Raw genomic sequence first — 12,886 nt, 5'->3', positions numbered from 1 at the left:
TAAAACAAATATCATACTTGCAGTAATACAACATAGTAAATACGGCAAACCTAAAACAGTGGAAGTAAAACACAGCAGTAATTTATAAAGTACTAGGATAAATTTCATAGTTCACTTTATTCTGTTAAAACTGCATAAATATTCATCAGTGTCACCAATGGGATTTGTTTGTTTCTACTTGGAAACCCAAACAACATGTTCCTGTGGAAGGAAGTGACAAACTGGAACAGTTCCAGGTTGAACTTTAAGCACTTGAAAAGCCAAATGTTTAGGATTCCATTGTGAGGTATCAGTGTGACAAACAGCAATAGCATTAACTCTATTTCCATCAACACCTTCCAATGGCACTGAGTAAACTTTAGTTGTATCTGTTTTATGACAGTAGAAAACTGCATAAGGATAATTCTCTTTGTGACACACAACAGCTGTGTTCTTCTCCCCCAATTTCTTCACTCCTTGTGCTATTGTATATTCTTGAAACTCACTTTCTTTGTTCACTTGTGTTGAAATAGCCTCAACATTTTTCCCAAGTTTAAGAGCAGTGAAATCAATCATGGACTCCAATGATGTCACACAAAGCTTTTCTTCTCCTTTGATGCCTTGTTCTTCACACTCACTGATTGTGTTCTTCACAATCTGAGCACCCTTGGTCCCTTTCTTGATGTTTAATTTGTTGAGTATGTATTCCACCTTGTTTGATGAAAAGGGTATCGAATTGGCAACTTCTTTAGGCAAGAACTTTGCTTCATTATTTGAAGTGGTCTTAGGAAACAGCAAGTTCAATTTTGTCCCATGGTGCAAGTCCTTTTCCAAAAAGAAGAGTGCTACATTTGGTTTATCATGTAATTGAGTCTCACTTGCGGCATACAGGTAATTAAATGGAGAATCAGAATGTCCAACTCCAACATTCACATCAGTTCCACTTCCTTCATTGTAGCCCTTTCTCACTCCAACATCTACACCACCCTTGCCTACATCCACCCATGTTGCTTTCTCTTCACTCCAATATCCACCTTCATATGAAAATAATAAATTGAAATTAAAATGTGTAATAAAGTTTTCTACTTTGAAGCATTAACAATTTTAGAAGCATAAACAATTTTAGAGTATGGTACTAACTAGGGTGTAGGAGATTAGTGATGGCTTTTGGCATTGGAGAGTTGGGAAGCATGGACTTCCAGTAAAGTTGAGGTGGCAGTGTTTTACCATTAGTTGCCACTATCAGAAGCTGCATTTGAGAATATATTAACATTAGTAATCACTTTTTAACAAGCTAAATGAAAGTGGTTGAGTTTATGGAGTTGTAACTCACCATGAGAAAAGTCATAATGTGAAAGAAATGAAACTTCATATTGGATCAATGAAGCTAAAATTCTAAGTAAGAAATGATGAAGAGAAGTTGAGATGGAATGAAAAACAATGGCTCATGCAGACTTTATATAATGTAGAGAATGATGTATCTACTTATTAAAAGTGAGATTTATCACAATGTATCAACCAAGTTATTAATTCAACTTCCACTGTCTCAACTATATTGGTAAGAGGATTGTTCATTGTTTGGTTACATATATGGCTGTAAATGCCCGAATGTCATGAGAGTTTTCTTTTGTCGTCGGTGACACTAAAGAATGTCATAAGAAAAATGAAAAAGTTAACAGAATAGCCTAACATATATGATTCTTTTCCCTCCTTTTTAAATCATACTATTGAATCCTCAATATTCATGAAAAAAGGACACTCGTAGAACACTACAATTCTATCTCCCCAATTAATCAAAAAGCTATTTTTAAAATTATGAAAAGGTTCATTTGAAAAGAGTGTGCTATCTTATTTATAGGAAAAGAAAATAATAAATAGTGCATTAAAATAAATTCTAGTTTATATAGATGGATTTGAATCACCTTAAATGTTGACCTGAATCGAACACTACATAATTAATTTTCAGTCAAATTTTTTAACATGGGTTTCCGATTAATATTTTGTAAGTCTTACCAAGATTTGATTCTAGTGGGTAGGTAAATTCAAAAATAAGAAATGCCGCTTCAAATCCAAGGCACTGATGACTAACTCATGATTGAAAAAGAGTTATTAGATTCAAATCAAGCTTATTTTGGTTTGTCATGCTTAGCCAATTTGGAGGAATTAACATGCCATTCCATAAATTAAACATGACACCCTCCAAAATTTGAATATTTCAAGTTTACTCTTGATGAGATACAAACAATTTTCGGACGAAATTTTTTGGAGGAATTAACATGTCATCCCATAAATTAAACATGGCACCCCTCAAAATTTGAATATTCCAAGTTTATCCTCGATGAGATACAAACAATTTTCGGACGAAATTTCCGATACACCCTTATAAAAAGTATTGGAAATTTCGAAATTTCTGGTACAAAATACAAGAAATTTTGAAATTTACGAAAGTTTGCGTATGTGCATCTACGGAACAAAACAACTTTAAACAAAAAAAAGTACTCCTAAGATACATCTACGAAAACAAAGAACATTTTAGGAAACTCGCATGGTTCAAGAAAGAAACAAAGGGTGAGGTAAGATATTTCTTTCATTTTCCTCCCAAAGTTTCAAGTCATTATCCATTTTAGTTATCATCTTTTCCTTAAGCTCCCACGTTTCCGGATCAACATTTCCCTAGTAATACACAAAAATGATCTACCTAAGATGATAAGAGCTTCAACTTCTTCTTCAACGTGGACAATTACAAAATCAACATGGTATATGAATACTTTCACTATATATATCCTCCATTATTCCATGAGTAATTATGGATGACTTATCGACTAATGTTAGTGTCATATTTGTGGACCTTGCTTTTCCTCCTATATTTTTCTCATCATAAATAAGAAATCAATCACTTTGAAACTCCACATTTGTACTTAAAATGTTGTTGTAAGGTGTCAGTTTCCCTTAACCACAATCCATGTAAAAAATAAACTAAACATAGTAGAAATCGTAAAAATACAAATATATCATATTATGTCCAAGAGAATTAAATAAAAGTATTCTCTAAAATTATTAATAACAGAACTAAAATTTTACAACGAAATACGCGTAAAAGATTTAAATCAATTTTTTTAACAATCAATCTTATACATTTTATATGCAAAAATATACATACCCTTAAAACTACATGATCCGGATATTTATGCATGCTTTTTTTTTTTTTTTTTTGGTTTGGATATAATTAATTGTTTCCCATGTCACTTCATGAAATATGTCAATTACATTTTCAATATTACATACAGTGCAAATGAGTGATAGTTGCTAATCTATCAAACAGCAACAAATCATTTTGAATGATATTCAACTTAAGGGAATTTGAATAAAAGTTTAAACTTTCTTGCTATTCAAATGAAAATGGAATATGAACATGGAGTAAATATATTATTGAAAACATTACATTTCAATACCAGTCATATACACCAACAAATACTCAACCAATCCATAATGATGAAAACAAACATGTTCAAAGTCTATATAATATAGACCAAAAAATGGAGACGATTTCATCAATATCTCTTGAATGCTTCCCGACCTCATTTAGATGAACATATGCAAGCTCGGTTTAACCAAGAAGTCTCCTTCGATATAGTTTATGTTTGGTTGTCCGGTAAAAAACATTAAAATCAATTCTGGACTTGTAAAATCAATTTTAGAGTGTTTGACATTCTCAAACAGTCTACCGCCACCATGTTTTTTTCTGGTTTAGAATTGATTTTTTATGAAGCTACAATTCCTAACTTCTTGAAATCAATTCTAGGAATCAATTCTCCATTTCCATTAAATTTTTCTTTTTTGCCCTTAAATTGAACAATATCCTTAATTCTTACCATATTTTTTTACGATTTTCGTCATTTACACATCCAAAAGTCATTTTGATAAAATATCCAAACAACATTTTTCATACAAATCACTTTTGTTGTGAATATATCCAAACATAAAGCACTTTATATTAAACTCAAATTTAACTAACATCAATGCTTTCAAAATTAATTTTTTTCACCACAAAACCAAACACACATATATTGATATGGCCATTTTATAAAGAATCAATTAAACTTTTTCTTTACCTATCAAATGATTTTTCTTAACAACATTCACTACTAGAAATACTTTATTTTCCTGCGTATTTACCTGCGAATTTGAGCTAAAAATTCGTAGGAAAGCCGTTTCCTACAGTTTTTTTCTGGCGATATTCGTCCCCAGCTAAAACCTTTCTGAATAATAGTAAATCCGTTGGTAAATCTCCAGGAACCAAAATCCGCAAGTAATTCCCTAGGAATCTATATCCGCATGTAAATTATTTCAAAATTTTAAAATAATTAAATTAGTTTTATTGATAAATTGAGACTGTTATTTTCCTATGCAATAGAAGTTAGAACAAAATTTTATAAGGTTTAACATAACATAAATATTATTAATATTTGAAAAATTAAAATGTAAAATATTATAAAAATTGTACATGATTGGCTTAAATCATCTGCGGGACAAATCTAGAGTTTCACAAAACATAACTACTTTCAATTATATTAAAATATCATTACACGTTACCAATTACACGTTACTAATATAAACCGAAGCGTGGACATTTCACTTCAATCTCAAATATATATCATTACACTGAGTTTGTCAAACACTTATTCAAATATACAAAGTGTCAGATATCAAGTTGACATACACAAATAAAATCTTAAGGTGCCAGCCATATATCGGTCAACATGTCCTACGTGAATAATATCCCTCACGCCCATCTTATACTTTGTGCAAAGTTTGCAGCGAGTATCCTTCATCTGAATAATCACACAACTTATTTAATAGATAACATAAAATAAATAAAATTTCAAGTGTTAATGGATTTTGATACAAAGAGACATGCATCAAGGATAACAATAAGCTTGTGTACCATCTAAGCTACAATACACCTTCTGATGATCTTTTCATTTTGTTTTTATCGTTCCTGTCTTATGTCACACTTTCATGCAATCAAGTATCTTTGGTCAAGTTCCTACTTTGCATGCAGTTACAATGGCCTTAAATAATGATATTATAGAAAAAATGGTCTTAATTTTATTGGCTTTGCAGGTATCTCATATTTATTTTACTAATGGCTTTAACTATTTATTGTAGACAGAAATATGTGAAACGAGTAAATGAGTAATTAATGGTATTACAGGAAAAAATTGTATCAAAATTAACCATTTATTGGTTAGTTTGATGTATTTTGTGTAAAAAGAAATTCATGGAGTACCCAATATAGCCTTAATTAGTTGTTGCTAGCAACAAGTATTGGAAAGCACTGGTGAAAATAAGATTGCTATTTATTGTGAATTTGTGATGTTCAGAGGTGTAGGTTAAGGAAGTGAAAATTGGAGACATTATTCTTTCATTGCATATGCATAATTCTTGTATCAATATCAAACAAAATAGGAAGATGATGGATTCCCACTTCTTAGTATGTGCATAATTCTTGTCCCTCAATTTTTTTTTTTTTACGGATTGTCCCTCAAAATTAAAATGTGAGAATTGTTGCAAAATGATTAAAGGGTGTTGGAAACAAACACAAGACACAACCAATACACCAAGAGGAATATAACGGTTGCAGAGATCATTAAAAATATGCTAGTAAATCTAAGTTTAATTTAATTAATCTCAATCATTTGTCTAGTTCTTTTATTTTAATTTCTATAATATATATTCTTGCGTAGGGAGAGTGTGATGGTAGTTGACAGACGTTGGCCGCACGTGAGTTGGGAGTGCGTGATGGTAATTGAACAATCATTATTTCTTCTTCCAATAACAAATTGCATGTCATTGTTAGTTTCTAAGGCTGAACAAAAGGGGTGATGGACACAGACAAAACATTTATTTATATTGCAGTGAGCTATAACATCAAAGCAACATTATTTAGCACACATGTAATACATCATAACAAATACATCAAAGTAACACAAATAACACACTTGTAATAATACATCATAGTAAAGACGACAAACCTAGAACAGTGGAAGTAAAACATAACAAACACAACACACCTGACTATATTTGAATGCGTTAGGCAATTCTGGCAGCATGATGTAATGTGAAAGCATTAAGTAGTTCTCTAGAATTTACATCACGCTCACTTGCAGCATGATATTATGTGATAGCATTAGGTAGTTCTCTCACTTGTAGCAAGAGCGTATGAAAACGCATTAGGTAGTTCTCTAGAATTTAGATCACACTCACTTGCACAAAGAGCGTATGAAAAAGCAATAGGTAGTTCTCTAGAATTTACATCACGCTCACTTACACCAAGAGCGTATGAAAAAGCATTAGGTAGTTCTAACTCTAAACCACCCGTGTGATCGATTTATTACTTATGAGAATTTGAATCGCGATTATTTTATAAGCTTGAGTTCTTATTATATACACTTTTACGAATGTAAAAGAGTTCTCAGGTATTAATAATGAATCAAAAGAACTTATCGATATTCGACAACAGGTTTGTAAACAATCAAATTCGATGATACGAAAGTACTTGAAAGCGATTGAGAAATGTCCCATCTTTATAGTCGTGCAAAAGTAATGATCTTCAATAAATAACTCTGTGCGAGCGAGAGCCGACGAGCGTCTTGTTTATGGAAGGTAAGATAACACGCAGGCGAAAGCAGACAATGTCTACATTTATCTATTTTCTATAACTCGCGCAAGAATTCTTATAACTAAAATAAGTCAATTACATGGAAACGTTAGATAAGGTATCATGATCTTAAGTCCTGTTTATTTTTGAATAAAATCCAAGTTTAACTCATTTAAGATGTTTTCAAAAAGTGATTTTTATTTAATTTATTTTGACTTAAGTGATTTTTCACTTAAGTATCGTTAATCCCTATCAATTCGATTGCTCTAGCTTTACATAGATAGAATAAAAGTCGATACTTAACCATTGGTCTCTGAGGTTCGGTATTTTACTACTCTGACATTTGTCGTGCACTTGTGGACGTGTCACTTTCATAACATGATCTCTTTGAGATGAGGTGCCTTAACTACTCTATATGAGTTACGGAAAAGAAAGAAGCATTCAATCAAATATTTTCATACCTTTAGAAGTAACTGTTATGTATTAAATGACAAAGATCAAAAGGATAAGAAGGATCCCATAAGTGATGAAGGAATATTTCTGGGTTACTCTCCAAACAGAAGATTTTATAGAGTTTTTAACTCCAAAACTAAAGTTGTTGTGGAATCCACAAGTGTGGTAATAAATTATTCAATCAATAAAAAGGAGATAGATGTCGAAGACAATGTTGAAACATCTTCTGTGTTGACTGAGGAGTCATGAAAAGAAGCTAAAAACGATATCGTGGAGTTCGTTGTGGCCATCATTAATATTATAGATTAGAGATAGTCGTAGCCATCAAAATAATTTTTTTTTGCGTAGGGAGAGTGCATTGGCAGTTGAAGACATTGGCCATACGTGAGAGAGTACGGGATGGTAATTGCATTACATGTATTTCGAAGACCAATTTTTGTCTATGCTGTTAAACAATCCCGATTTCTTCTTCCAACCATAAATTGCACGTCATTGCTAATTTTTAAGGTTGAACTATAGAGTTGATAAATAAAGAAAACACATTTATTAATGCAATGAGCCATAACATCAAAGCAACATTATTTAACACACATGTAATACATCATAGTAAATACATAAAAGTAAAACAAATAACACACTTGTAATAATACGACATAGCAAATATGGAAAACCTAAAACATTGAAAGTAAAACGTAGCTAACACAACACACCTAAACGTCTAAGGAAAGATGTTGTTCTACTTGGAAATCCAAACAACATTATCCTTAGGTAGGAGGTGGAAAACCGGAATAGTCACAGGTTTAACTTTGAGAGCTTGAAATGCCAAAAGCATCAGATTCCATTGTGATGTATCACTGTGACACACAACAATAGCTTAAACATCAGGCTCACTTGCAGCATGTTTATAAGAAAAGGCATTAGGTAATTCTCCATAATTTACATCAGCCGCACGTGTAGCATGTTTGTAAGAAAAGGCATTAGGTAATTCTCCATGATTTACATCAGTCGCACGTGTAGCATGTTTGTAAGAAAAGGCATTAGGTAATTCTCCATAATTCACATCAGACTCACTTGCACCATGTTTATAATAAAATGCATTAGGTAATTCTCCGGAATTCACATCTAGCTGACTTGCACCATGTTTGTAATAAAAGGCATTAGGTAATTCTCCGGAATTCACATCACGCTCGCTTGCAGCATGTTTGTAAGAAAAAGCATTAGGTAATTCTCCGGAATTCACTTCACGCTCGCTTGCAGCATATTTGTAAGAAAAGACATTAGGTAATTCTTCGGAATTCACATCAGGCACGCTTGCAGCATGTTTGTAAGAAAAGGCATTAGGTGAGTCTCCGAAATTCACACCAGGCTCGCTTTTAGCATGTTTGTAAGAAAAGGCATTGGGTGATTCTCTAAAATTCACATCAGACTCACTTGCAGCATGTTTGTAAGAAAATGCATTAGGCAATTCTCCAAAATTTACATCAGGCTTGCTTGCAGCATGTTTGTAAGAAAATGCATTAGGTAATTCTTCATAATTCACACCAGGCTCGCCTGCAACATGTCCACAAAAAAAGGCATTAGGTAATTCTTCATAATTCACACTAGGCTCGCCTGCAGCATGTTTGTAAGAAAAAGCATTAGATAATTCTCTGAAATTCACATAAGACTCGCCTGCAGCATGTTTGTAAGAAAAGGCATTAGGTAATTCTTCAGAATTCACACCAGAGTTGCCTGCATCATGTTTGTATGAAAAGGCATTAGGTAATTCTCCAGAATTTACATCAGACTCACATGCAGCATGTTAGTAAGAAAAGACATTAGGTTATTCTCTGGAATTCACATCACTCACCTGCAGCATGTTTGTAAGAAAAGGCATTAGGTAATTCTCCGGAATTCACAGCAGGCACGCTTGCACCATGTTTGTAAGAAAAGGCATTAGGTAATTCTGCAGAATTCACATTAGGCTCACTTGCACCATGTTTGTAAGAAAAGGCATTAGGTAATTCTCCGGAATTCAAATCTAGATGACTTGCATCATGTTTGTAATAAAAGGCATTAGGTAATTCTCCGGAATTCACATCACGCTCGCTTGCAGCACGTTTGTAAGAAAAAGCATTAGGTAATTCTCCAGAAGTCACTTCATGCTCGCTTGCAGCATGTTTGTAAGAAAAGGCATTAGGTAATTCTTCGGAATTCACATCAGGCTCGCTTGCAGCATGTTTGTAAGAAAATGCATTAGGCGAGTCTCTGAAATTCACATCAGGCTCGCTTTTAGCATGTTTGTAAGAAAAGGCATTAGGTGATTCTCCGAAATTTACATCAGGCTTGCTTGCAGCATGTTTGTAAGAAAATGCATTAGGTAATTCTTCATAATTCACACCAGGCTCTTGTGCAGCATGTTTGTAAGAAAAAGCATTAGATAACTCTCCAAAATTCACATAAGACTCGCCTGCAGCATGTTTGTAAGAAAAGGCATTAGGTAATTCTTTAGAATTCACATCAGAGTTGCCTGCATCATGTTTGTAAGAAAAGGCATTAGGTAATTCTCCAGAATTTACATCATACTCACCTGCAACATGTTAGTAAGAAAAGACATTAGGTTATTCTCCGGAATTCAATCAGACTCACCAGCAACATGTTTGTAAGAAAAGGCATTAGGTAATTCTCCGGAATTCACAACAGGCTCGCTCGAACCATGTTTGTAAGAAAAGGCATTGGGTAATTCTCCGGAATTCACACCAGTCTCGCTTGCACCATGTTTGTAAGAAAAGGCATTAGGTAATTCTCCGGAATTCACAACAGGCTCGCTCGCACCATGTTTGTAAGAAAAGGCATTGGGTAATTCTCCAGAATTCACACCAGACTTGCTTGCACCATGTTTATAAGAAAAGGCATTAGGTAATTCTCTGGAATTCACACCAGACTTGCTTGCACCATGTTTGTAAGAAAAGGCATTAGGCAATTCTCCAAAATTCACATCAGGCTCGCTTGCACCATGTTTGTAAGAAAAGGCATTAGGTAATTCTTCGGAATTCACATCAGACTCGCTTGCAGCATGTTTGTAAGAAAAGGCATCGGGTGATTCTCCAGAATTGACATCAGGCTCACTTGCAGCATGTTTGTAAGAAAAGGCATTAGGTAATTCTCCTGAATTTATATCAGGCTCACTTGCATCATGTTTGTAAGAAAATGCATTAGGTAGTTCTCCAGAGCTTACACCAACTTCACCTCCATCAGAGTAGCTCTTTTTCACTCCTACATTTACACCGGAAATTAAATGGAAATTAAATTCTAAATGTAAATAATTTTAAATATATAAAAGAAAATTTACATCTATACAGTAAAGTGAGAGAGTTTAAAGATATTATTTATGCATAATTTTAGAGTATGGCACTGACCAGGGAGTAGGAGATTAGTGATGGGTTTTGGCATGGGAAAGTTGGGAAGCAGATTAGCGATGACTTTTGGCATTGGAGAGTTGGGGATTACGGACTTCCAGTAAAGTTGAGGTGGTAATCTTGCAGCATTAGTTGCCACTAGCAGAAGCTGCATTTGAGAATATATTAAGATTAATAATCATTTATTTACAAGCAAAAATAGTAGTAATGTGGAATGAAAGTGGTTGAGTTTATTATGCATGGAGTTGTGAGCAACTCACCGTGAGAAAAGTAGTAATGTGAAAGAAATGAAACTTCATATTGGAACAATGATGCTGAAATTCTAAAAAAGAAATGAAGAGAAGAAGTTGAGATGGAATGAAAAATAAAGACACATGCAGCCTTTATATAATGTAGAGAATGGATGGTAATTATGTAATTATAAAAATTGGTTTTGTCTACCATGGATGGAATGAATAGCATTATTTAATACAATAATTCATTTGATTTTAAAACAATAATTTTCTAATAATGGATGGGCTGAATGACATTATCTAATAAAGGAAGTTGGACTTGCATGTGTAATTATTGTCAAGTGGTATGATAAAACAATAATTTTCATTTCTTTCTCTTTCCTCGCGTTTCACGATCCGCTTTCTTAAATTGTAAAATAGATTTCAAATTAATGACATGCAAATTAATAACAAATGCTAAATATTTCTTCTATACTAAAATTAGAAAGTAGCTTATTTGATTTTGTCCTCAATTGCCAAACGCATGCCTCAATTTTTGGTGGGGCAGTATATTTACTGTATCTACTTAATCTAAATGCAAGGTTGTCATGATGGCAACCTTGAAGATAACCCTAACCCTAATGCTTATGTGGCATGATTTTAGCAACTTTGAACACAAAATGCTTATGTGGCATAATTTTAAAATTTTCAATTTTTATGAGCCACTATTTTTTTCTAACAATATTATTAAAACCACTTTTCTAACCACTATATTTTTAACAATATTATTAAATCATCTTTCTAGCAATAACATCAAATAGTAATAGTATAATAATATTAATAAACAGTTATTACTTTATTACTAATCCTTCAATAATTATATTTTATTAATAATCTTAAATTTTTTAATAAATTTATAAAAATATATAATCATAAAAATGGAAATAAAAATAAAATATAAATTTAAAATTGTGATATTTTAATATTATTATTATTATTATAGTTAGACAATTTTTTTAACATTGAAAAATTCAAAAGTCCAATTAAATAATATATTTTATATAAATAATTTACACATCCTTATAAGTCAATGTGTCATTTTATTATAATTTCAATATTCAATATTACATTAACTCTAATTATCTACATAAGATCTTCTCCAACCTTATATTTCTAACTCATAATAATAATAATAATAATAATAATATAATAAAAAATTATAATATAATATTCATCAAATATTAATAATAAATAATAAAATTATAAACAATAAACATCTAATAAAAATAATAAAATAATAATAATAATAATATTAATATAATATTAATATTAAATATCCAATATAATAATAATATAAATAATAAATAATAATATAATATTCATCTAATTTTAATAACAAATAAATATGTTATTAACAATATACATACTAATAATAATAATAATATAATAAAAATTTTATAAATAATTATAAAATAATAATAATATTTATACAATAATAATTTTAATATATTAATATAAATAATATTGGTAATATAAATAATGAATTATTTCTAATATAAATAATATTGGCGGTATAAATAATAAATAATTTCTAAATATATTATTAAAATATACAAGTAATTAAATTTCAAAATATTTTAATAGAAGCAATTAGAATTTTAATTTTATTTTAACTATTTTTCAATAATAATTGAAATCTTTTTTAATTAATGATTATTTTAAATATCATGAACAATTGAACAATTAAATGAAAATGTTGTTCTAACTTTAACCGAAAAACATTTTGAGGTCAATTAACTGTAACTGAAAATTATTCATCTAACATTTATAATAATAATAATAATAATAATAATAATAATAATAATAATAATAATAATATTGATATTAATATTAAACATCCAATATCAATAATTATAATTATAATAATATTAATAATTATAAAATAATAATAATATTTATACAATAATAATATTAAGATTAAATCACCCATATTAATATTAATATAATATAAATATTAATATATTAGTATAAATAATATTGGTAATATAAATAATGAACTATTTCTAATATAAATAATATTGGTGGTATAAATAATAAATTATTCTAAATATATAAGTAAAATATGCAAGTAACTAAATTTAAAAATATTTTATTAGAAACCATTAGAATTTTAATTTTATTTA

The 12,886-nt window shown here is 30.7% G+C and overlaps 2 protein-coding genes across 4 annotated transcripts; both read right to left on the bottom strand.

Moving 5' to 3' along the window:
* Positions 1-81: 81 nt before the first annotated feature.
* Positions 82-1,438, bottom strand: LOC131596167 (BURP domain protein RD22-like). Its single transcript, XM_058868751.1, has 3 exons — positions 1,313-1,438; positions 1,120-1,228; positions 82-1,013 (listed from the first exon to the last, which is right to left on the bottom strand). The coding sequence occupies exons 1-3, from the start codon at positions 1,349-1,351 to the stop codon at positions 175-177; spliced, it is 987 nt and encodes a 328-aa protein (XP_058724734.1). The 5' UTR covers positions 1,352-1,438; the 3' UTR covers positions 82-174.
* A 6,176-nt stretch (positions 1,439-7,614) lies between these two features.
* On the bottom strand, positions 7,615-10,855 carry LOC131596166 (uncharacterized). Of its 3 annotated transcripts, XM_058868750.1 has the most exons (6): positions 10,752-10,855; positions 10,492-10,639; positions 9,722-10,348; positions 8,943-9,602; positions 8,765-8,824; positions 7,615-8,644 (listed from the first exon to the last, which is right to left on the bottom strand). In XM_058868750.1, exons 1-6 carry the CDS (start codon positions 10,788-10,790, stop codon positions 7,968-7,970), a joined length of 2,211 nt encoding a protein of 736 aa, XP_058724733.1. In that variant the 5' UTR covers positions 10,791-10,855; the 3' UTR covers positions 7,615-7,967. The 3 variants fall into 3 exon arrangements, with proteins under 3 accessions (XP_058724733.1, XP_058724731.1, XP_058724732.1); XM_058868748.1 differs by having other exon boundaries at positions 7,615-8,824; XM_058868749.1 differs by having other exon boundaries at positions 7,615-8,824; positions 8,943-9,542.
* Positions 10,856-12,886: the final 2,031 nt, after the last annotated feature.

Source organism: Vicia villosa, linkage group LG4 (assembly GCF_029867415.1).
Source record: "Vicia villosa cultivar HV-30 ecotype Madison, WI linkage group LG4, Vvil1.0, whole genome shotgun sequence".
NCBI lineage: Eukaryota > Viridiplantae > Streptophyta > Magnoliopsida > Fabales > Fabaceae > Vicia > Vicia villosa.
Note: the sequence above shows the minus strand (reverse complement) of the source record. Positions and strands in the feature narration are given on the sequence as shown.